The sequence below is a fragment of the Urocitellus parryii genome, chromosome 5 (genome assembly GCF_045843805.1).
Source record: "Urocitellus parryii isolate mUroPar1 chromosome 5, mUroPar1.hap1, whole genome shotgun sequence".
Taxonomy (NCBI): domain Eukaryota; kingdom Metazoa; phylum Chordata; class Mammalia; order Rodentia; family Sciuridae; genus Urocitellus; species Urocitellus parryii.
In genome coordinates this window covers 74,918,548-74,945,219 of record NC_135535.1, presented here as the reverse complement: position 1 = coordinate 74,945,219, position 26,672 = coordinate 74,918,548, and the positions used below count along the sequence as shown (strand labels likewise).

Here is a 26,672-nt window from a genome sequence, read left to right as displayed (position 1 = left end):
AAACAAGTGTTGAGGCATCTCTTTGCATGATCAGCTGCTTGGAGTTGGGGGAGAGGTGACACAGGCAACTTTCTCCTTCCTGTCTCACTCAATAGAGGGGACTTGAGAGAGAACACACTAATTGTTCTGGACATGTGAAGTGTGGCTCAGAGGCTCCTGGGGGACAGTGTGAAATGCCTGGGGTTTGGATGACCATCTGGTAGTGTGTGTGACAGCTGGGCTAAGGCTCAGATGTGAAGGCACTATGAGCAGCAGCATCTGATCAGAGCCTGGACCTGTGGCCCAATGAAGTGAAGTACAGAGGGAACAAATCTTCTTCTTCTGTCCTGCCACTCCGGGGGCGGGGGGGGGGGGACAGGCGTTGGCATAGTGACTGTGGGCACCAGGAAGATGTTTCTGTGAAAGGACTCCTTGGAACCTTGATGAAGTCCTGGCCTACTGAATGGAACAAGAATCCGTTACTGATGATTGCAGATTGCAGATGTGCTTCTATGGCGTCCTGTGTCTCCTAGTATTCCTAAGACTGATGCTGAATTTACGAAAAGTATATTTGTGAATGTGACTACCTAAAAGTATATGGAAAACTTTCAAGCGGATTAAATAAAATAACTGAAAAAACAACTGTCCATTTTTTTTCTCTTATCAAGCTCAAGATTAAGAGGTCCAGAGCTCTGCTTTCAAGTCTAATTCAAAGACATGAGTCCTAAACCAAGACAACATTAAGGAGAAGCCATTCTGAAAATCAGACCATGTCTCTTTCCTCTTACACTAACAAAATTTTGAAACTGATTTGACTATACTTCGGATCTTATTTTATCTAAACTTATTCAATTCTAAAAGCATGTGAGGAAGGGTAATGGTCCTTCATGCCTCTTGTCTACATAGGCACATGGAAAACACAAGGAAGTAAATACATGCACTGAAAAAGAGGTAAAGCGGTCTTGAACATTTCAGTACTAAATGTGACAAAACAGCTCTATGATAGTGCTTATGGAATAAAAAGCTAAAAGAATATCTTAAAACTTAAGGTGGTGTAAAGAAAGGAGTATCATTCAGAAACATCACTGAATAAGAGGTATTTGTCTCTAGAAATGAGGAAATTAGAATATTTGCTAACATTTTTTCTTTCTTCAGAAAATAAACATAGTAGAAGTCTTACGTCTGGTATACTGACTTTTAGGAAGCCAGGTCAAATTAAATTCTTAAATCAAGCAATGTGTACCATCCTGAAACATAAACATCATTCCTTTTACAATGCTTTGTTGTAGCACAAGGCCTTTCCTCTGAGCCTGGATCAACTGACTGAAACATCTTCCTTGCAAAAACCACTGATGTGACGTGCAATCTACCATCTCCATGAAGAACAGTAAAGACAAGACGATTAAGCAAACTCAACACAAAACCCATCTTATCTTAATGATTTTCTCACATAACCTTAAGTCATCACCACAGTTAATTTGAGAGCAATTTTCTTTGGTGACACCTTTATTGAATTTTTTCAAAGCATTCAACTTAGGTTTCCACTGACATCTCTCCGTTTTCTATATTTTTCTTTCTCTAAATTTCTGCTATAAATTGACTACACTGATAGTTTCAGCCACCAGCCCAATGGCATAAACAGATTTGGGAACAAACCCAAATGACTTGGTAAACAACAGGCTGGAGCACAAGTGCAAGAGCATCCTGCAGAGTCATCAGCCAGCTGTGAGTGTGACCTGTTTTCGAGGTTTTAGGAGTCTGGGGCCCACCAGTTAACTGGGTGAGTGTGAGATGAGGAATGCTTTAGGACAGCACCAAGGGTTAAATTGTATTTATTACTCACCAGGTTTGTTCTTCACTCTGCATATGGAAAGGAATACAACCACCTCAGATCCAGGATACACCCACTGGCTCAACAAACATTTGAGTAATCCCCCTGGACCAGAACCAAGTATAAGATACACAAAACCAGGCTCATTATCCCTTATTTGAAATGTTTTAGACCACAAGCATTTTGAGTTTTTTTTTTTTAATTTTTTAATTTTGGAGAAATTTATATATATATATATATATATATATATATATATATATATACACACACACACACACACACACACACATACATATACACACACACATATGGGGATGTATGTGTGTGCGTGTGTGTGTGTGTGTGTGTGTGTGTCAGGGGCAGGGGAATATCCTGGAGAGGGAACCCAATATATATAGGAAATTCGTTTATCTTTCATACTTACTTTATACACCTAGTCTTAAGAAAATATGATACAATACTTTTAGTGCACCTTCATCTTGACTGTGACTCACCACATGAGGTCAGGTGTGGAATTTTCCCCTTGTGACATCATGTACCACAAAAAAAATTGTGGATTTGGAAGCATTTTCAATTTCAGTTTTTGAATTATGAAGTTCAGTTTGTAGTAATAAGTTAGGCAGGGCTTATCAACATTTCCAGTGTTGACATTCTGGGGGCAAAAAAGATATTTGTTGTGGGGGTTGTTCTGTGCATCTGTATGATTAAACACTAAGATTTCAACAATACATTTCCTGACCTATGAAAATCAAAAATGTCTCTAGAGATTGCTTAATGTCCACTAGGGGGCAAAATCTCTCCTGGTTGAAAACCACTGAGTTAGGGCTAACCAAGAGCTTTCAGCTTTTAGTAAACTTTATTGGATGCTTCCCGTTATTGAGACCTCGGTTATACATTTCTGGATCTATCAGGATCTTTATTGCATTCTCTGAAATTGAGATAAGTAAACTATAAACAGCCAGAACTGTCCACATAATTTGTAAGTCTATGGGCAAAATGAAAATGCAGACTACTTGTTCAAAATTAGAAATACAGGGCTCGGAATGTGGCTCAAGCGGTAGCATGCTCGCCTGGCATGCGTGCGGCCCAGGTTCGATCCTCAGCACCACATACAAAGATGTTGTGTCCACCAAAAACTAAAAAAATAAACAAATATTTTTTAAAAATTCTCTCTCTCTCTCTCTCTCTCTCTCTCTCTCTCTCTCTCTCTCTCTGAAAAAAAAAATTAGAAATACAGTTAAATACAAAGCAGTGTTGATGGACAGTGATTGAGTTTGGTACCATTTATAATCACCTGGAAACAAACTAAGAACAATGTCCAGTATCCACCATGATGCCTAGCATAACATAGGTGAAGCATTCAGATAACTGAATGTTTAATTGCCACCAAGATGTTTCAGCTGCTAAATCCACAATACACCCTTCACCAGCAAAGACCAAATAAATAAGTTAATGAACAGTCACATCAAACCACAAAACTTAACAAGTAATCAAAAGCTCATTTTACCATAAAAAAGCTAATTCCTACATTTAAAATGTGGAGGAAAAAAACAAGTAAGTTTTTAAAATGAAAATTGTCTATTTTACTATATCTCCAGCCCTGCATTACCAAGAAAGCTCATAATTAAAAACAAAAATCACAGTTTAAGGATGGGGTTGTTACACAGATGTAGTGCACCTGCTTAGTATGTGTGAGGCCCCAAGTTCAATTCCAGCACCAAAAATAGAAGGAAGAAAGGAAGGAAGGAAGAAAAGAAGGAGGGAGGGAGGGAAGGAGGGAGGGAAGAAAAGACTTGAGTCACATATTAACACAACATAGGAAAATAGGATAGAAAGGAAATCAAGACAGAGAGTCCTAAAATTTTAGTCATGGAATAACACTGTTTTTCATGCATGAATTTTAATACTAAGTTTATTCTGATAGTCCTATCACAGGGCAAACTAGAAACAGAAATACAACGCATTGTGCTCAAAAGCATTGGCTGCTTACCCTCACTCACCAAGAAAATTGCCACCAGGGAAAACTTTTCACACCTATACTCACTTTTACCACCTACTTCCCTTCTAACCAAAGAACCAAGCCTCTTGGAAAAAGTAGCTATTTCTGATGACCAATGAATTCTTTCTATGTAGTTCCTCTGTAAGTATGAGTTTGGGATTAAGATTCTACTATAACAGATGGAAATCATACACATGATATCCTATTTTTTGTAGATAAGTTTATGTTAAGTTATATTATGCAGATTTCAATGTAAGAAAACAACTGGCAACGATTTCATATTAATGAGTATTGTAAGACCGCACATTGAACAGATTTGATAAAATTAATAACTGAAGTAGCAAAACTTATTTATGTATTATTTTTAAAACCATAACCACAAAAAAATGAATAATATTCAAAATATTCATAAAGAAGAAAAAGCTGGGACAACTTGCCCTCCCAAATAGCAAGACTATTCTAAAACTTTGCAGAAATTAGATTGTGGTGTTACTGTAAAGATGCTATAGGAAACAGACCTACAAAGATCAGAGGGAAAAAAAAAAGGAATAATCAGTAAACAATGCAAAAATAATGTTACTGTACACAGAAAATTGAGAAACAAATTAGGCACTCATATTCAGTTTAGCAAGTGTAAAGTATTGTTTCTAGAAATTAATTTGGTAGTGTGCACCATGTACCCAAGGAAACATTTGCATCCTCTTCTTAACAAAAAGTATTCAGAGAGGTAATGTACCAATGTACATCATACTGTTTCCTATAATCACAAAAAAAGTGGAAAATAATTTCACACCAAAAAAAAAAAAAGAAAAAGAAAACATCTCCAAAACCAACACACATACACAGAGCAATACACAACAGAACACACATCAGACACAAAAATTTAGAAAATGAGTAAAATCCAAGTAAATTATAGTCATGGAGCTTGGGATAATATCAAAGCATCTTTCAATAAGAGTGATAATGTTTCCTTTGCTGAGAAGAAGCTTTTTAATTTGAATCCATCCCATTTATTGATTCTTGATTTTACTTCTTTTGCTTTAGGAGTCTTATTAAGGAAGTCAGATCCTAGGCTGACCTGGTGAAGATTTGGGCCTATTTTTTCTTCTGTTAGGCACAGGGTCTCTGTTCTAGTGCCGAAGTCTTTGATCCACTTTGAGTTGATTTTGTGCAGGGTGAGAGATAGAGGTTTAATTTCATTTTGCTACATATGGATTTCCAGTTTTGCCAGCATCATTTGTTGAATAGTCTATCATTTCTCCAGTGAATATTTTTGGCACCTTTGTCTAGTATGACATAACCATATTTATGAGGATTTGTCTCTGTGTCTTCTATTCCATACCATTTATCTACAAATCTATTTTGGTGCCAATACCATAACGTTTTTGTTACTATAGCTCTGTAGTATAGTTTAGGGTCTGGGATTGTGATGCCTCCTGCTTCACTTTTCTTGCTAAGGATTGCTTTAGCTCTTCTGGGTCTCTTATTTTTCCAAATGAATTTCATGACTGCCTTTTCTATAAAGAATATCATTGGGATTTTATTGCATTAACTCTGTATAATGCTTTTTAAAAAGCTTCTTTTCATCAAAGAAGACAATTAATAAAGTGAAGAGAGAGCTTACAGATTGAGAGAAAATCTTTACCATATGTACTTCCAATAAAGCACTAATCTCTAGGATATAGAAAGAACTCAGAAAATTAAGACCAAAAAAACAAATAACACAATCAATAAATGGGCTAAGAAACTGAACAGATACTTCACAGAAGAAGAAATACAGTTGATCAAAAAATATACGAAAAAGAGTTCAACATCTCTAGCAATTAGAGAAATGCAAATCAAAACTACTCTAAGATTTCATTTCACTCCTGTCAGAATGGCAATCATCAAGAATACAGGCAACAATAAGTGTTGTCGAGGATGTGGTAAAAAGGTACACTCATACTTTGCTGGTGGAACTACAAATTGGTACAGCCACTCTGGAAAGCAGTATTTCTCAAAAAATTGGGAATGGAACCACCATTTGACCCAGCTATCTCATTCCTTGGTTTATACCCAAAGAACTTAAAATCAGCATACTATAGGGGCGCAACCACATCAATGTTTATAGCAGCTCAATTCACAATAGCTAGACTATGGAACCAACCTAGGTGTCCCTCAATAGATGAATAGATAAAGAAAATGTGGTATACACACTCAATGGAATATTACTCAGCTTTAAAGATGAGTAAAATTATGGCATTTGCCAGTAAATGATTGGAGTTGGAGAATATCATTCTAAGTGAAATAAGCCAATCCCACAAAAACCAAGGGCTGAATGTTTTCTCTAATATGCAGATGCTAATTTACAATAAGGTGGTTGAGTGGGGTGATTAGGGAAGTATAGTGTTACCTTAGATTAGGTAGAGGGAAGTGAGGGGAGGGAAGAGAGGGGGAGTGGGGGAGAGGGGATGTGGGGATAGGAAAGATAGCAGAATGAGACAAACATTATTACTGTATGTATATATGTGACTACATGACCAATACGATTCTGAAACATGTACACTCAGAAAAATGATAAATTATATCCCATCTATGTATAATATATCAAAGTGCACAAATGCATTCTACTGTCATGTATAAGTAAAACAAATTTAAAAATTTAAAAGAAAAGGAAAAAAAGAGTGATAATGTGCTCTAGTCGTTAAAAAAAATAATATATGGCACTATTTTACTACACCTTGATTGCTATAACAACTAATGCTATTTTTTAGATTGCTTCATATATTAATAGTTTATCACTGGGATGATGCAGCATTAGTGTGCACCGCTAAATTATAAACCAGAATCCTTTATTGATGGGGTTCAGGACATGTTACTCCAAAATATGATACAATGGCAATGTAAGGAAAGAGCAAGAAGTTCTATGATTTCCTCCCAGGGTTCTTCCTGAAGCAGGCCATAAAACCTAAGAAGGCCACTTGTACCTCTACCACACCCCTCCTATGCTGAAGGCTTTCTTGTGACAATGTCTTATACTAGGAAGAAAGGAATGTCACACAGACAGGTCAAGAAGAATCTGAGCCAACCGGTCTTGCTAATTTGCCTCCACCTTATTACCAGAAGCTCATACCCTTTTGCCCTCCAATCACACTTTTGCATGACTCTCCATAAAAAGACACAGTTTTGCCACTTCTTATCCTGGGTCTTCATTTCTGAAGGCTCACATGTCATATAAAATTTATATTAAGTGAATTCATATGCTAACACTCCAAAATTAGTAATTTCAAACCATGAGAGCAGACCATTAAACCAGGGCAGAGCCCTCCAGGGACAACATGTCCAGAAAGCCAGCCCTGTCAGGCCAGCTAGTGACTGGCCAACTAACCGTCTTCATAAACTGGGATTCCTGGCCCCCTTCCCACTAACCTGAGAATCACTTCATTAAATCAAGAGATTTTAGTATTTCGGGTTTCTAATTTTTCATCACTTTTTCAGTAAAAATTTCCAATACTTTGTATGAAAGGTTGTATATAATAATAAATAGACTTCTCAAGTTTTAAAAAATCAGGTTTTTTCCATGGAAGCTTACTAAATTAGACTGACAGTTCAAATTATAGAAGCATGAAATAACTTGTTTATTAGAAACAACCATGAGGAGTTTATTATATTTTATTAGTAGCATCTGTCTCCTGTCTTTGAATGCTGGAGATGATATTAATGATGTTCTTTTGCCATTTGGAAACAGATACACTTTTCTGAATAATTATCTTTGGCAATGAATTAATTCCCTATATTATTCTTGCCCGTTGACGACTGCTTTAACTTCAGGTGTAAAAATTAGCATTGTTCCCAGAATGATCAAAGGAGATATACCATTTATTATAAAAATGTCAGAATATGTGTTGCTTAAAGATGTAATATTTCTATTTTTCTATTCTGTCTCTCTATGTGTGTGTGTGTGTGTGTGTGTGTGTGTGTGTGTGTGTGTCCCCACAACAAACTCAAAATCTAGCTTCTAAATATCATTGGTTTGGTGCTAACTGCTAAGGTCACCCAGATTCACCTGTCTCTACCTTTCACTGCTCTGCTTTTCCAACATTCTTCTGAAAGGAAAGGAGCAGGGAAATGGTAACTATGTCTAATCCAGTGACTTCCCAAATACAAGTAGCTGATTATTTCTCTGGTTCAGTGATATTCAAAAGAACAAATCACCAACTTCCCAGCAAGTGTTTGGACTCCCGCTTTATCATCCCCTCTGGAATGGAAAGTGCCACAGGAAGTCACACTTCACCTGTCAGAGAGAGAGAATACCTCTGGCTGCTGTCACAGGTCTGTGCTAGAGAATGTTTGACAGAAAATGTCACTTCTAACTCTGTGCTTTCAAGTTTTTAAGTTCAAACGTGTTGCTGAGAAAAATTCCCTTTAGAGACCAGTAGAACAGAGGCAGGGGATCACAGGGAGTGGGCAAGGGAGGTAAAGGGGAAGGAGTGGGAAACAAAAATGACCAAACTATATGGTCATATTGTGTGCACATACAAATATTATGCAACAACAAATTACATTATTATATGTATATTATAATACACTAATAAAAACCAGAAAAGAAAAATCCTTCTTACAGATATTTCTGTGACACTCCAGATCAAGGAGATAAGGAAATAAGCAGTGATGTACAAAAAAATTGATCTGTGTGATCAAAACATAGACACTGAGGGCAGCTTCTAAAAAACCATTTGCCAAATCATCAAGTAGTTTTAGTAAATTGTGAAAAAAAAAAAAAAAAGTAAAAATGAACTTTATTCCACCAAGACAGAGGTCTCAAATTTACACAGCTGTGGAAAAGGGATGGATTATGCTCTTTAAGAGTAGGGAATCTTGTTTACCACCTCTTCCTAATATCTATGAAGCTGGAGGCACTCAACAATGAATATTTTCACAGAGCTCGTGATGGGAAAGGCACTTGACCCATTAAATCATTCAATCTTCAAAGTAATTCTTTGAGACAAATATTATAAAAATCTCTATAAGAGGAAACTAAAGCACAGGGAGGTCAAACAAACTGCCTACAAGTGGACAGCTGGGATTAAAATGCCAGTGTCTGTCTCTAGATGTTAAGTATATCCCATGTAAAGTCACACAGCATCTCAGTCAGGCCTTCAACACTGATGTGTTGAATCTGCCTGTCTGTAAAGCTGATCCACTATGTCATGTAAAAACTCACCATCGTAAACCAAGAATGGAAAGCCACTCAAGAATTTATAGATTTCATATAATGAAAATAAGTTCATTCAAACTTTCCGTTGGGGCTCAGTTAATCAATGCACAAAACAACGGATGAGGAATATCACTTTGGATGAAGTCTTCTGCTAAGCCTTAGGCAGGCCCTGTACAGACTATCTTACCTACTCCCCACACTGTGTGAAGGTATTCAGCACCTGATTTTACAGCTAAAGAAATTTAATATTTTGAAGAAAGTAAAGTAGCTTATTTTACACAGAAAGCAACTGGTAAAGCTTATACTGGAGGGGAAAAAAAAAAACAATTTCAAAAGGAGAAAATACAGCTGATAAAGATATGAACATTCATATCTATCTATGCTAAGAGCCACAGCCAAGTAATATGACGCATGGCATTTCTGGTTGAAAGGTGACGCCAGCTAGCCAGCCATTGAGATGGTATGATTATGTTAAGATCTGCATTCATATGGATATTGGACTCCTGGGACTCCTGGAGAGTTCCCATTGGTTGGGGAAGTGCAGTAGGAGGGAATTCCGAGGGAGGAACTTCCTCTGGGGTTCCCGGAGAACACCGCGTGGGTCCATCGGGATTCTTCCAGGGGGCACACCGGGCATTGGAGGCAGTTTCAAAAAATAAAGTTTGTTCCTGCTTGAGTGGCTCGTGATTTTGTGCCCAGCCAGACTGCGGCATATCTAGAAAGTATTTATACTCAAAACATTATCTTACATCAACTTCCTACTTTCTTGTTAAAGTATCTGATCTTATCTAGTAGATTATGAAAACTCCTGGAGACAGGAGCCTATTTTAAAATAACTTTTTATACCACACTTCATTTAATACAATAACATGCAAGTGCTAAACCTCAATGAACTCCTGTCAATAATGGATAAATATGTATGACTAACCCAGAGATAAGTACAACTCACCAAAGAACTGATGTGTGTCTGTTATGCCAATTACACTGATTAAGTGCAAAATACAAAACTTTAACATCTGTGGCGATCTCTAGCAAGCACTAATTTGCTTAAATAGGGAAACTACTGATCCCTATTATAAAAGTGGAAGACACAAACTTGCAGAAAACTAGTACACCACCAAAACTCCAAATGGAGATAAAATTCACTTAAGAAATCCATAAGAAGATCCCATTTAAAATCATGTGTTACACATCCTAGTTTATGATATTCCTAAATCATCACTTTCATACACAAAATAAGATCAACATTATAATACTATATTAGATCCGCCTGGTTTTTATCTCAGAGATCATTAAGGTAAACAAAAATTTCATGCAAATGATTGGGGAAGAATGATTTTCTAAGAAAACTGAATTAAGTAACAGATAAATTCTCCAAGACTAAAATAAATGCACACGTTGTAGACAAATTGTCTATATTGCTTCTGGTAAAAACAAGCAGTGAAATTCTAAGACACTCTTTAACAGGGCAATATTTCATGTAATCAAAAAATTTATTAACTATGGCTTTTTAATATAATAACATCTATAAACTTTTCTCTAAACATAAATAAAACACTAGAATAGTACTTTTTCTAGTATTACTAGTACTACTATAAAAAGCACATAAAAATACTAGAATAATAATCTTCACTGGTCCCCACAAAAGAGGAAACTTTCTTCAACATAATTCTCATTCTAAGAGGTTTTTTTGGCTCCCATTTGCAAACAACATGACTTTATATTTAGAAAAAATCTAAAGACACCACCAAAAAACTGTTAGAACTAATAAATTTAGTGCAGTTGTTTGTTTTTCTATATACCAATAAAGAAGAAAGCAATCCTATTTACAATAGCCACAAAAACTGATCCCACCCCCCAAAAAAATCCAGGAACAAACTTAACCAAGGAGATGAACAATCAACAATGAAAACTATAAAACAGTGATGAATGAAGATACCAAAAAATGGAAAGACATTCCATGTTCATGGATTGCAATAATTAATACTGTTAAGATGTACATACTTTCCAAAGCAATCTATGGATTCAATGCAATGCCAATCAAAATTCCAATAGCATTCTTCACAGACATAAAAAACAAATTCCTAAAATTTCTATGGAACACAGAAGACCCTGAATAGCCAAAGCAATTTTATACTGAGCTTAAGGAACAACATGCTCAAGGCATTGTACTACTCAACTTCAAAACATTATGCAGAGCTATAGTAACACAGTCACTACTGGCACAAAGAGAGACAGAGACCCATAAAATGAAATGCAGAACCAGAAACAAACCCACAAATCTACAGCAGTTTTAGTCAGCTATTTTGACCAATGACCTGAAAACAATTAGAGGAGGAAAAGTGTATCTTGTAGCTCACAGTTTCAGAGGTCTTGGTCCCCCTTCCTTGGGGCCTAAGATGAGGCAAAATATCATGGCAGATGTGCATGGCAAAAGAAAGGAATTGGGGACATGGCACCAAAAAGGAACTACATACCCCAAAATCAAACCTCAAATTCACAGCCTCAATGAATCACCTCCTTCAGGCCTACCCTACCTGTCTATAGTTAACCTCTTATCAGGAGAATAATTCTAATAATAATAATTAAGTTAAAACTCTCCTAACCCAATCATTTCATCTGTAAACTTTCTTGCATTGTTTCACACATGAGCTTTTGGGGGACACTTAATATCTAAAGCTTAACAGCCAACTGATTTTGGACAATGGTTCAAAAAACACATTAGACAGAGGATTAGCTCTTCAATAAATGATGCAGGGAAAACTGGATATTCATATGCAGAAGAAAACTGGATCCCTATAACTCAGTTTGTACAAAGAAATCAAATGAAAATGTATCTAAGACTTCAATGTGAGACCTAAAAGTATGAAATTACTGGAAGAAAACACAGGGGAAATATCTCAGGACATTTGTATGAATAAAGGGTTTTTTTTGGGGGGGGATAGGATCCCCAAAGCAAAGGTAATGAAAGCAAAAAATTGACAAACAGGACTGCATCAACTGTAAAAGCTTCTTCTATACAGTAAAGGAAAAACAGATAAGGAGACAAACTATAGAATGGGAGAAAATATTTGAAAATTGTAGTTCTGACAAGGGATAAAGAATATTTAAGCAACTCAATTTAAGCACCAAAACAAAATCCAATTTAAAAAAATGGAATAATTTAAATAGCTCTTTCTCAATAGAAAATATACAATTGGCCAAACAAGCCCATAAAAACATGCTCAATATCACTAATCATAATTAAAATTCAAACCAAAACCACACTGTGATATCCTCTCACAGTAAAATGGCTATCATCAAAAAATATTTAAAAAAACAAAATAACAAAGGCTGGCAAGGGTATGGGGAAATGTGAACTCTCATACACTGTTGGTGGAAATATAATTGAGGGCAGCCATTATGGAAAACAGTATGAAGCTTTCTAAAATACATAAAGATAAAACTACCATATGAACCTGCTACTGGTAATTTTTCCAAAGAAAGAAAATCTGTATGTCAAAAAGACACCTTCACTCATGTTTACTGCAGTACTATTCACAATCTCCAGAATTATCAATTAAGTGTCTTTTTGTAAAGGAATAAGCTAAAGAAAATGTGATACATATGCATAATGGAATATTATATAGCTATAAAACAGAATGAAATCCTGTGATATGCTGCAACATGAATGAGTCTGAATGTAATTATATTAAGTAAAATAAGCCAGGTGCAGAAAAAGAAGTACATCATCTCAATCACAAGTGGAACCTAAAAAAAGTTAATCCCACAGAAGTAGAAAAGTGGTTAGCAGACTCTGGAAAAGGAAGGGGGAAAAGAGAAAAGAGAAGGGTTGATTACTAGGAACAAAAATAGTATACAAGACGATTAAGTTCTTGATGACTATCATATAGTTGGTTTCTATAGTTAATAACAATTGGCTATTTATTTTACATTAGTTAAAAGAGTGGATTTTAAATGTTTCTAACACAAAGAAATGACAAATGTTGACAAATGTTGATGGATATGCTAATTACCCTGATCTGATCATTTCAAAATGTGTATGTGTCTAATCATCTCACTGAACATCATTAATATATACCATTATTGAGTCAATTAAGAAAAGTAAATATTTTTATGTGAAAAAAAGGAAATATTTTTTATGTGAAAAAAATCCTCAATTCGGCATTAAATGGTTAAACTCAACCTGTTAATTCACAACTTTGAAGTCTCATCTCTTTAGAAAAATTCCTTTTGAGTAAAATAAATTGCTTCATAGATATAGGTAAAAAAACTTAATGATGCCTCTAGAGTGTATATAAAAATCAAAGATAAATCAACATGGTTCTATTTCACAAATACTGTATGTGTTAATATTTCTGCTTCAATAATGAAAAGCTGAGTCCATATAACGAGGAAAAACCCTTATTCTACTCACAATTTTATATACCTAATAAGAGCAAATTAATCTAGACTATTTTAAAAGCTAAGAAATCTGTCCTGAGTAGAATAACTGGGTAAATATAACACTGCATATAACTACTTTCCCCTTAATCCCTAAGTGCAACCATTTAGCTGAAGGAGATCATTTTCTTTTTATTAGATATAATTCACATACTATACGTTTCGCTATTTAAAAATATACAATTTGGTAGTTTTAGAATATTCATCAAATTTGTGCAAAATTTACCACTACTTCATTATTGTGCAAAAAAATATGAAAATCTATCAAAATATATGGTAATGATATGAAGTCAAAGGTGTTTGAATTTTCAATCTGGCTATTTATTAGCCAGGAAAATGATGCGATTTATTTGAGGTTTTCTGTGCCTAATTCTTTTCTTATAAAATAGTAAAATGATAACAATTATTTCAAATAGGGTTATTGCAGAATTAAAAGATAAAACATCACATAAAATGCTAGGCAGAGTGCATGGAACATGGTAAATGGTAAAAGAATCATCATTCTGTTTTATTAATTACCAAACAAAATGCTAATGGATAAAGCTACAAAAGTATCTAATTGTTTTTCAAACTTGGCTCTTTAAGAACAAAAAGACTTCTAATAATATTACCCAGAAGTGTCCCCTATATGAATAAGCACCTAATTCTATTCCATAAGGAGTTTCAGAATTTATACAATTCTAAAATATACTGTTCAAAAAAAAACCACTACTACTCAAGAAAGTTGCATGAATGTTCAGCAGGACCAGCAAGCCTAAGACAGAAAAAATCTACAGAATTCTTGAAAGAAAGATGCCAAATGTGCATCAGTGATTCTAGTGAAGGGAACAGAAATCCTGATAAGCTATTCCAAAAATCAAAATTACAACAAAATATTCTCCACAGAACATTTCAGAGGATTATAAGTTTCCAATTACTTCCTAAAGTGGGTTCATCTCAATATAAGTCGGCTAAAGGAACTAGCAGGACAAAACAAACACCAAATTCCACCTCTAAGATTCTAACTACAATTCCATAGTCAAAATGACCATTTGGGTTAAGAGTGCTAACACACTTGGACTGTGGTCCAAGCTAGTGGAAATACAGAGGACAAGTTTTCATCATATTTAGAATTGTGTATTTCTTCTATTAAGGCTTTAATCTGACATACAATGTATGTCCAAAATTATAAATGAAAGCCTAAGTCATTAACTTTTAAGTGGCATTTCCAAAATTTAAACATTAATATAGCTTTAAAATGAATTCTAACAAATAATGAATCACATGGGACTATATAATGTTTATTTTTGAAGTTCCAGTGTATTTATAAATATTCAACATCAAAAATTAAGTTTTTTAATTGGGCCCAACATGTCAACAATTTAAAAGAAAATATTAATAACTCCTAATACCTATAATAAGTGCAAGTTTTGGCAGGGCATGGTGGCACATACCTGTAATCCCAGCATGTTGGGAAGCTGAAGGAGGGGGGAATCAAGAGTTCAAAGTCAGCTTCAGAAAGTTAGTGAGGCCCTAAGCAACTCAGTGAGACCCTGCCTCTAAATAAAACACACAAAAAAGGCGGGGGGGCTGGGGATGTGGGTAAGTGGTTAAGTGCCCCTGGATTCAATCTCAGTTTAATTAATTAATTAATTAATTAATTAATAAATAAATGCCAGTTTCAGTAAAATTCCACAATGAGCTTGTAAACTTACTCCTCTGTCCCTGTTCATCTAATAAGTAATTTCCGTGAACTGCCACAGCAACATGGGCTTCAGGAGGAAGCAATCTTATGCCTTTCCCCAAACCTCAGGGGATCAAAAATTGACACTCCCATCCATAGGTGTAGAAAGTCAGAGAAACATTTATAAAGAATATTATTGATACAGAGTAGTGGAAGTACTTTATGGTAGTTGTACAAAGGTATGTAAGGCTAAGTCACTGTGGAGGCAGTGGGCATGAACATCTAATGCTAACTGCCACAGAGATATACCATGAAAGTGCTCTGGGACTAGAGAGAAGAAAGGCATCCTGCCCTCTCACATACCCAGACAGGACTCACGTCCACCTTTCCTAATGACTTCATTGTTTACAGGCTCTATAAATCTCCCCCGTTTTTCCCTATTCTTTGAGAAGTTCCTCATTAATGAACCTCCTTCCAACAGGATGAAGAAAATTCTCATTGTTTGTTCAGTGCATTGTGTTCTTCAAAAAGTGCAAATCTTGCTTTCACTATGATCCCAAGAGAGGGAGCTAAGATTTCTGTTTATGCATGAACAAGGGGATCAAGATGTTTTGTCAGGTAAGCCTGCCACAGCATCAGATGATGAGACCCAGCTCTTGCCTCAGACCCTTGCCTCTCTTGGTGCCCCACAGCATCAAGTGTGACACACACTGGATGTGGGGTAGACCTGCTAGAATGCAAAAATGACCATGTCCCAGTCTTTAAGAAAGCAGTGCCCCCTGAGGAGCAGTCTCAAACACCAACTCCTTCAATTACCCAGAGGCTTCCCTGCGACACTACCTTACAGGTTCTTCTGTGGCCACACCCAGTGCACAATTACACACAGACACACACCTCCACAAAGGAGGTATACCCAAATTAAACTTCATACTCAAGAGGTCTCAATGCACATATTTTTAAAAAAGAGGTCAGGAGCATCCCCAAAAGAGGCTAAAAGTAAAAACTAAAAATAAAAACTGTGGAAACTGATAGACATATTAAATGACTGATCAAAAGAAGGACCAGCAAACTATAGCCCATAAGGCCAATTCTGTCAATTTGTTTTTACAACAGGTACAAAATAAACTTTGTGTTTTACTGGAAGGAGCCACGCTCATCCTTTTATATGCTGTCTATGTCTACTTTTATGCTACACTAGCAGAGATGAGTAGCTGTAACAGAGACCATATGGCCACAGAGCCACGTATCTGCATGGTGGCCCTTAAAAAAGTCACAGAAGAAAAAAGTTTGCTGAGCCCTAGAATAAAGTATCAAAAATAATACCTTATTATGCCAATAAAGAAAACAGCTCCAAACCTATTGTATTAAAAGTATAATTAAAACATCACTACTACTTTCTTCTCATTAGTTGTTTTTTTTTTTTTTTTTCAGATGAAACATGATTTTTCCCAATCTGTAGATTTTCTACTCTTGGGCATCACAATGAAAATAATGATAGCATCTGCTGGAGAAAGAGGAAAAAACACTTAAGCATTATTCCAGCCTTTAAAAAAAAAATTGTAAAAGTAAACTGCACCATGAATTGTGTTAAATTTGCTAATGGAAAATAGGCTCAAAAGTTCATCTTAGCAGAGGAAACTACTAATATGCTATTATTTCTCAAATTTAATATAACTCTTCGTATGAATTACAATAATGACAATAATCACATTTTCTTTGCATAGTTCACTAGACTAAATAGCGAAGCTTGGGAACTTTGAACTATCTGGTGGTACTCCTGACTTCATGCATCCCACCTCTCAGACTCAACCCCTGTTCCTTCCTCCCCTTCACAAGTCAGGCTGACTCAGGCAGTACAGGGTGCTTGTTCCTTTCTGTCTTTGTTTGGTGATGGAATCTCAGCCACAGGGAAATAAACCTGGAAACTCAAAACCAGATTGTAAAAGACGTACAAGAAGTCAAGGCATGTGTTTCTTAAAAGGAGGGGACATTATCCTGTCTGTGTAGTGGGACGGAAACTCAGGAGGCCATGGGAAAATTAGAAGGAGAGGGAAGATTACAGAAGAAAGGATGTCAGTGGAAGGCACTGGCACCAAGGCCGACAGGATGAGTGCCAAAGACTTAACCCACACAATGACAGAAGAAACTGATGGGAAATACACCCGCAAGATACAAGAAACTGGACTGAATTGTTTTGTCAACTCACTTTGAAGGCAACTGTTTTGTTTTCTATAGTTATCTGCATTCATTCCTTTTAGACAGGACTTCAAGTCTCTCTACCTTCTTTCTTTCTTTCCCCTCTAGTATTTCTATCCAAACTACACAGTACAATCTGGCAAGAGAGGCAGGACTGGCCGAGGAGGAGGAGGAGGAGGAAAGCCTCCTCCAGAGGCAGTGAGTGGGGCTCAGAACCCACCCTTCCCCTTTCCAGCTCTCTGTCCTTCTCAGCCCTCTGCTTTCTCAGTAGAATATGGTGCACAACATCTAGATTTTATAGTCTTATTTTTAGAAATTAGAAGATGTGTATTATAACATTTACAGAAATAGGTATTCAGTAAATAGTAATTGCTCGTATTAGTCATTATTCCATTATGAATAAAAAAAAAAAATCTCTGAGGTCCTCTTAGGGGAGAACCATTATTGGGTTCAATTCTCTTAAAAAAAGTAATTTTGAAAGTGAATTGAATTCTACAAGAAGTCCAGTGGGAATCATTTTCAAGGAAGTACTTTGAAAATTTCAGAGAAAAAAAGCTAAACTGAAACTGGGAGGCACCAATCCAGCAACCGATTATAGTTCTAGCTTCCAAGACCCAGTAGTTTTCTTCTTACCCTGGTGAGGACACACCTCCTTATTGATGGCTACAACACTGCAAGGAACATAGGTGCTAACAAGCAAGCTAACTGAAATGTGCATCTAGGTCAGGTTCTCAGTAAGACACTGATGGAAAACACAGCCTGGTGGGTAGACAGGACAGAGAGTGGTAACAGGGAGAATTAATGGCATTGAACCACTCTGTCTCCCAAACACAAATCCAATTTAAAATGTGAGGGGAGGGGGGAATATGAGTGATTCATTTGATTTTTGAGAAACATTTGAGAACAGGCAAGTTTTTTTCAGATGGTACATGACATGGCTGCTAACATTCTTATTTTAGAGCCCATCAATGAAATTGTCTTGTTACCACTAAATGTCTCAACTGAAGAAAAAAAATTAGTTATCTTCAGGATATTCCTTTAACCTTCTTCAAAGATTTAACCTTCTTCAAAGACTAGTTAACCTTTAAAGGGCACAGCAATTTTTCTTTTCTAGAGGGGGGGGAAGACTCTCCAGACCATGGTTTTATTTACAAAGCAGACTACTACCTATACTAAATGATGGCTTTAATGTTAAGTGGGCAATGAACCATCTGAAGTAGCAATCCAGGAATCATATTTTCTATTGTGAAATGCCTACCTTTTGGATATTTTCTCTCCAATTTGACTGTATTAAATACAGAGCATTAAAAAAACAACAACAGTATGAACCTCATGAAGAGTTGGAGAAAAAGAAATCTTTGACACAAAGTTTTTTTTTTTAATGAGATATGGATTTAAGTACGACTCAGCAAGAAAACAGAAATACAGAGGCTTGAAGTATTATCTATCTAATTACTAAGACAATCTGGACTTTCAATAGAAATCAAGAAGAATGGCTTAAAAGCCTACAAGTAATTTGAAAAATGTTTCCTTCTCTCCTGAGTATGCCGAGTGGAAAATCTCTCTGCTGTTCTTCATCCCCCATAACAAGAGAGTCAATGACATTTTAATGTAAAATCCCAGAACTGCTCCAATTCTGCTTAAGATTTTAAAAAGCCCTCTGGGGTTTAGAAACTCAATGGCAACCTTTATTTAAAGCCATACTGAATGAAATAGTTTTAAAATAAGGAATCATGGCTAAGAAAATAAGATTTACTACAACCTGAATAGAATTGTACATTGTCCTTCAGCTTACCACTGTTGATAAAAGGATAGAGAATTAAAAACTGTTTTAATATCTGTTAGATATGTATAACAGCGTCACTCTAAAACTTTTTAGGATTTTCCAACAACCTCTAGAATAGTGACAAGAGAAATGTTTTCTTTGCCAAAATTCACTAAATTATGAATCATCTTGCTAAGAAACAATTTGTCAATATCTTCTTCAAGTTGACCCAGGAAATGACAAACGTGCATTGGTTTGGGTCAGCTGACTCTCTACTATCACATGAAGAAAATACAAGCAACCAACTTAAAATACTGAGGGAAAGGATTACTTCCTCTAAAGGCATTAGAAGTCAACTTCAGAAATAAATGTTCAACTACAGTGTCATTATTCTGGAATCTGGTATTTAAAGAAACTATAGAAGAATTTCCATCAAAATATGATACACATTTACCCTCTGTGACCTCTCTGAAGGACATGATTTCCTGAAATGGCCACATACTGAATCAGTTCGCCAGAACAGAAAATGACTTATGAGGAGAGAAGATTTGGTGACCTAATTGCAAAATTACTAGAGGGAAACAAAAGGAGAGATGCAGCCATCTCTTTCACTTACACGGTAAGCCTGACTCCCAAGGCCTGGAGGTGAATCAAATCATGTTTTAAAATGAACTCAGGGGAGGAACTTGAATAACTTGAATAAATTCCCCTCCCTCCCTTGCTCTTCCTTTCCAGACTAGAGATTAAACTCCCCATCAAAAGCAAAACACAGGGCTAGGGCTAGGGCTGGGACTGGGGCTGGGGCTGGGGCTCAGTGGTAGAGCGCTTGCCAAACATGTGTGAGGCACTAGGTTCGATTCTCAGCACCACATATAAATAAAGGTCCATTAACAACAACAACAAAAGAAAACACTTAAAAAAAAAAAAACAGAGCCAATGTTCAACCAGGTTACAGAGTTCATTAGCAGACAAAATTAAACAATTCAGATCTTGTTGGCTTGAATGCTTTTTTGCATAAATTATACAACAGATGGGCAATCGGAATGCCCTGCAAGGAGACTAAGCAACAGGTAGACCTGGATCTAATTATAACCTGAAACAGATAGTACCTCTGTTTTCTACTTCTCCTGCCTAAATACTAAAATTTTAGGGCTACAAGTATAGCTCAACAGTAGAGCACTGGCCTAGCATGCCTGAGGCCCTAGGTCCAATATGCAGCACTGCAAATTAATTTTAAATACATACAAACACACACACAACCACACAATTTTAGTGACTAAAGAGCAAAGTCAATTCTCTGGCTTGTATTCTATTCAGTACCTCTATTTTTTTAAAATCTGTGATCTACATAATATCAAATATATATGTGTGTGTGTGTGTGTGTGTGTATGTGTACACACACACACACACACACCCTCCCCCACATGGGATAAAAAGCTCATAAACATTTTAAGTTCCTTGGGTTGAACTCAAGGAACCTGAAACAGACAGGTTTGCAAAAGGCCATTCTCTCCTGCCCCCAGGAATGCAATGGAAGTCTGTCTTGACTTGCTCCCTCCTTCTACCTGCTATTGCACTGAAGCTATCCAGACAACCCCTTTCTTGCTAGTCATTCCTTCTCTTGCCCTGGGGTTGAGGGGTTGCACATATCACCATTTGCACATGCAGAGGAAAAGCTTTCCTGGTCACATTTTCCCTTCCAGGATACTGCTTTACTACCATGGCCCAGAGTGGAAAATGGGGTAATAGAGATGGTGCCTCATTGGGGAACTTCCCTAAGCGCTGCCTGAGGGCTCACTGCACAAGACTCAGGAACTGGTGCTACCACAGCATGGGAGCAGCCACCATGGTGTTAACTTCTCTCTCATTCCAGAAATATACTTCTTAATCTCTGATGCAGGACATGAAATTGAAGAAGTCAACTAAGCACTATTAAGCAAGATGGTACAAACCGTGCAAACACACAACTCTCATTTCTAAATTCCTCCCTAAAGTGCCTTTGGAAGATTTCCTTTTGATGATTGATTTTATTCTGTTAACTGGGAAACAATTATCAGCTGTTTCAACTTAAAGCTCCTGATAAATACTCTTTGACCTTTCTTATCCTTAAAACATACTCACTCATCTCTCATGATATGGGCACACCCTACTTTTAATACCTTGCTGAATGGATTTACCTAAGAGAAGAACTCATTAACCCATTAAGTCCCATTATCCCAAATGTGGGACACCTATGAAAACTTAAATTGAGCAAGAAATACATCACTTTTGGAAACTTTTGAAATAAGTGTGTTCAGAGTTCTATTCTTTTGAGAACATTAATGAATAATAAGTATTTGAAAAACTTATGTATCCATATGTGTGTCTATGAAAATATACATAAAAAACATGTAAGCTCTAGCTTATGATTTCCAACCTACTTTAATGTACCTGTGCCAATTTCATTGAATTATTCATGGAATTAAAACTTGGGACTTGATGAGTTGACTGTGAAACAGAGATGTATATATTTAGGAAATAATTATTGAATAAGCATATTTAGGAAAATATCTTTGATTAAACATATTTAGGAAATATTGAGATTTTTAGGAAATGCATTTTTAGCATTTCTATTCTTATTCTACGGAACAGAATTCAAACTTTTGTTAATTTCTAAGATAAAGCATAAAAATCAAGTAAAATTTGAGCTTACCGCAGCTGCCTCCTTGCTGTGTGGTGTTATGCACCTCTCTCTCCCCCCAATCTTTGAAGCTAAGTGGAAAGGTCTGCCAATCATTGCCTTAATGGATTATCTAGGTCTCAGGTTTCTATCTCTTATATGCAAGTCATGCCTCTATTACACATCTATGCCATTGAAATACACTAGGAAAACAAAATATGAGGGCTGTACAATGGGAATGGTATTCATAATATTTTGTATTTAAATTTTCTTTTGATTCTAAAAGTAATAAAGGTTTCTCTACTAATTTAGCATTTAGGCTTACCAACCTTTGATAAATAAAGATGTATAGTTAGACCTTATCAAAATGTCCCAAAAATCTGGTACATTTTATAGCTACTAAGGAAACAGACCCAGAAAACTAATCTGATACACTTAATGACACATATAATTTTACACTACTGCTCCCCATACCCAGAACACTCTTCCCTCCAGTTCTTTATACTGCTGCTTCTGTCCCACACTTCAAATCCACCTCTTTGGAGGCCTGTCTTAAGCACCCCATCAAAAACAGCCCTTCTTCAGTTCCTCTATGAGTGTGTAAGCACACTGTTGATTTCCTTTAAACAATTACATATTTTTTAGTTATCTGGTAATTATTTACTATTTTGCTTAACATGTGTCCCAAAATGATAGAACAGAATCTCATCCGACTTATTTATGGCCATTTCCCACCTCTACTGAGTGCCACTCAATAACCACATTTGAAATAAAGAGGAGACATTTATCACTCATTTTAAAACGCTAAAGGAAAAATAAAAACAAAAAACAACAACAAGACAGCTTGGAACTCTTATAATCTAGCTGTCTTTCTAGAAAGAAGCTAAGACTCAGTGCCTCTCCCAGATTCTTCTAGCACTAAAGTCTGAGGTGGAAACAGAACCAGTCTCTCCACTCCCCTTGTTTCCCACTCCAGGGAGCTTTCCAAAGCAAGCTGTTGTTTCCTCTAGTCTTCCTTTATTATTCCTACAGGAGGTATAAACAGTGTTGAGCACATGTGAAAACCAAATGTTTGTTTCCATTCCCATAAAATGCCTTTTTTGTTGTTGTTTTGCAAACTGAGGAGGGCCAAGACCAATTTGTGTCTGGCAATGTTAGCATTTCCAGAGAAACCACCAAGACCCTGGGTGCCTTGCTGAGGACCTGACACAGAGGAGGTGGAATTCCATGCCATGGATCCAATCCTGCTGCACAGCTTGGCCTGGAAGCCTCACCTTGGCCACTTACACAACCAGAGCAACTGTGGTACTCAGGACAGAAAGGATGGCTTCTTGCACAGAGGAATAAGTGTTACGTGCACTGACATCTCACACATCCAAAACAGGGATTAATGTAGTGAATCCATACCTCAGTAGCTATGTCTACTTTCCTCAAACTCAAACCACCATCAAAAAAAAAAAAAAAAAAATGTGTGAAAACAAAAGGATCACATAAGCAAATACCAAAACTGTAACAAACCCGCTGGGAAATAGACAAGTCATGGTTCCCTGATCAGGAATCAAACCTATTCATTAAGAAGCTCACAGGTAACAAGGAAATAAGGTGCCTTGTCAGATAGAACATTTCTCCTTCTTTAAAAAAAAAAAAAAAAAAAAAACAGATGCCTTATGTCTTTCTAACCTCCTGGATTACCTGGTTAATTTGTGATTATCTAGGTAAAGGTTCTTCTCTCCAGACAGTTATACAACACTGATCACAGCTCCTAAACTTGGAGGTGTGGCTCAAAATTCACCTCCTCAGGATAAACAGACATAACAGGCCATTCTCTAATCTTCCTACAAAAGGGTTGACTCATCTTCTCTAGGCCAGGACATTTTTACTACTTTGCAGTTGGCTGTTTCTTCGTGTGTGTTTGTCCACCAACCCTACTAGTCTTAATGCAAATGGAGGGAGGACCAAGACCTAGCTGGTTTGTTAATCTGTCTCTGTGATGGTCTCTGTTTATAAATTGCAGGGACACAGAGTCTTGCTCCTGAATATTACAATGCTGATGATTATTAATTAATTAATTAGTTTATTAATTAATTTCTGTTACAACTAGTGTGTACTGTCAACAACCACTTGGCTAGACCAGTAGACCAGACATATTTTTAAGCTCAAAATGAAATTATACATTTAATGCTTTGTACTAAAAATCAGTGGTATCTTTGCCTCTTTTTAAATTAAATTGTCTTACTTATTATATAACTAAAATCCAAAAATAATTTGATTATCCTAATAATCTGAACTTTTTTTCCACTCACACAATATTAGCATATATTCAGCTGTACTGATAACAACAGAAACTATTCAGATAGGAGCATGAAAGAAGTTATTTGTCCTTTAAATAGATATTTTTAAATTCAACATAATTTAAATTTAATTTTCAAAAAATTAACCCACTGTTGAACTCAGCAAATTATTTTATTAAAAAAAAAGTTATCTTTACACTGATGCATTACTCTGGAAATGCTAACATTGCCAGGCACAAATTAGGTGCTTACAGTATATAAAAATGACCCTCACAATTAGTTAGGTCTTTAGTCTAGGCAAGAAGGTAATAGCACCAGTCTACTATGCTGCATATACACAAAGTTATATCAAGTCCCATGTGGGTGACCTGTTTCCACGGTGTGCATTCTATTGATTCAGGAAAATAATGATATTCAGTTCCATCAAAAATAGGAGCAAGTGAGCAAACAGACCTTCTAACACCTATTTGTGGCATGTATTAATAAAAGTGTGTGTTTAGCATTTTCTCAGATATGTAAAACAACACAACTATAAACTAGACTTACCATTTGAACTACCAATTCTGTAAAGACAAAAGGAAGGTCAAGATTTTTCAAATACCAATTTGGCAATTGTACAGGTCTGTAATCCCAGCTATGGGGAAGCTGAGGTGGGAGGATTCCAAGTTCCAGGACAGTCTGGGAAACTTAACAAGACCCTGTCTCAAAAAGAGCTGAGGATACAGCTCAGTGGTAGAACAAATGCCTAGGATGCATGAAGCCCTGAGTCTATTCTGAGTACAGCAAAAAGCAAAATAAAAGTAAAAGAAATACAAACTTGGGAAATATGAACCAGGCAGGTTCGCTGTTCTTGTTTAAAAAAATGCATTTGAAATGCCTATTTTTACACATTGTTTACATCCGCAAATTGCTTATCCAAATCAGACTGTCAAGATTATAGATCCTGCTTGAGAATATTTTTTATATGTCTCTATATAATATATTCTCTGGAAGTAAATACATCAATGGCAAAATTTTGGATCAGATATTAAACATTTTGATAAAACAAACACAATTATTTCACAGCTAATACACGAAGGTGCTCATATTCTTAATTAAAAAATGGTATGAAAAAAATCTGGTATGGAAATTCATGTGATACATGTTAACAGGGCATTTAATGTTTTAACTGAGGTTGCTTATTCTGAAAATACTTTACACTATGATTTTTTTAAATTAATATGAAAGGTCAATAATGAATGCATGTATTTATACATCTGAGTGACATATACATAGACATTCAGAAGATACAAACATACAAAATCACAGCTACATCAAGTATATCTAATTTAGAAAAATATGAAAATATTTTAAAAAGAAGAGAAAGAAAATAGTGATGATGTGAGGACAGTAGCAATCTTCGTTTCTTCAAAATTATTATAATACATTTTAAATGAAAATATATTTACTTTGGCTTGGTTATATCTATAAAATCATTATATAACTTAGCTATATTAAACAATACTAAAGGAATATAATTTACAAATAAAACCACCATATAATATTAAATTTCCCTAAGTATGAAATCCACATACCTGAACCAACCTCCTTTTCCTCTTCTTCAATGCTGTTTCTGATACTATCATATTCCTCATCAATGGTCTGGTTACCACGCATCTGAGATAAAATTCTACGAGCCTTCTGAGTCTGTCCTTTCTGAATAAGCCATCGAGGACTTTCCGGCAAAAAGAGAAAACCAAAGAACTGTATAACTGCTGGAATTGCTGCAAGTCCCAACATGTACCTGCAATAAGAAATTTACATTTATTGTAAAATATGATCTAATAGTACTGAGTATGAACTCACCACATGCTTTTGTGTTTGGGTTGACCACAATAACCTCCAATGGTAAATTAAAATTATTATATATGTATACACCATTATAGTATTTTTATGCAGTACTGAAAATCGAAAAATGAAAAAAAATCTAAGATTTCTCTTACAAATTTCGATGAAAATAATGAGTAAAAGTCATAATATACACATTCTAGACCAACACATCATGCAAATACACGATATGACTTGGTGTCTGTAATCCCAGTGACTCAGGAGGCTAAGGCAGGATTCCAAATTAACTTGAACTAATAAGCTTAATAAATAAGCTTGAGTGAGATCCTGTCTCAAACTTTTCAAAAAGTTTATTTCAAAGTGATAGGGATGTAGCTCAGTGAAGGAGTACCCCTGGGTTCTATCCCTAGTATCACAAAACATAAAAGAACCATATTAATGGGGACTGCTATGTTTTGGATAAGTGTCCTGTAAGGCCCATCTGTTAAAAGCTTGTTGTCAAGTCTGTGGTGCTACTGGGAGGCAGGGGAACCTTCAAGAGGTAGAACTTGCAGGGCCTAGGGGTGCATGCCTGTAATCCCAAGGACTAAGGAGGCTGAGGCAGGAGGATCGCAACTTCAAAGCCAGCCTCAGCAAAAGTGAAGCACTAAACAACTCAGGGAGAACATGTTTCTAAATAAATTAAAAAATAAGAGATGTGGCTCAATGGTCTAGTACCCCTGAGTTCAATCCCTGGTACCAAAAAAAAAAAAAGGTGGAACTCAGTGGGAGTATGGTCACTGGGGACACGCCCTCAAGGTGAATTAGGACCCAAGCCCCTTC

The 26,672-nt window shown here is 36.1% G+C and overlaps 1 protein-coding gene across 1 annotated transcript in view; it reads right to left on the bottom strand.

The window, feature by feature from the left end:
• The window catches only part of Slc2a13 (solute carrier family 2 member 13), a 323,327-nt gene that overhangs the window by 230,063 nt on the left and 66,592 nt on the right, over nucleotides 1-26,672 (bottom strand). Inside the window, exon 3 of the mRNA XM_026408520.2 lies at nucleotides 25,598-25,806. Coding sequence (XP_026264305.1) covers nucleotides 25,598-25,806 — 209 coding nt within the window. The remainder of the gene's footprint in view (nucleotides 1-25,597; nucleotides 25,807-26,672) is intronic.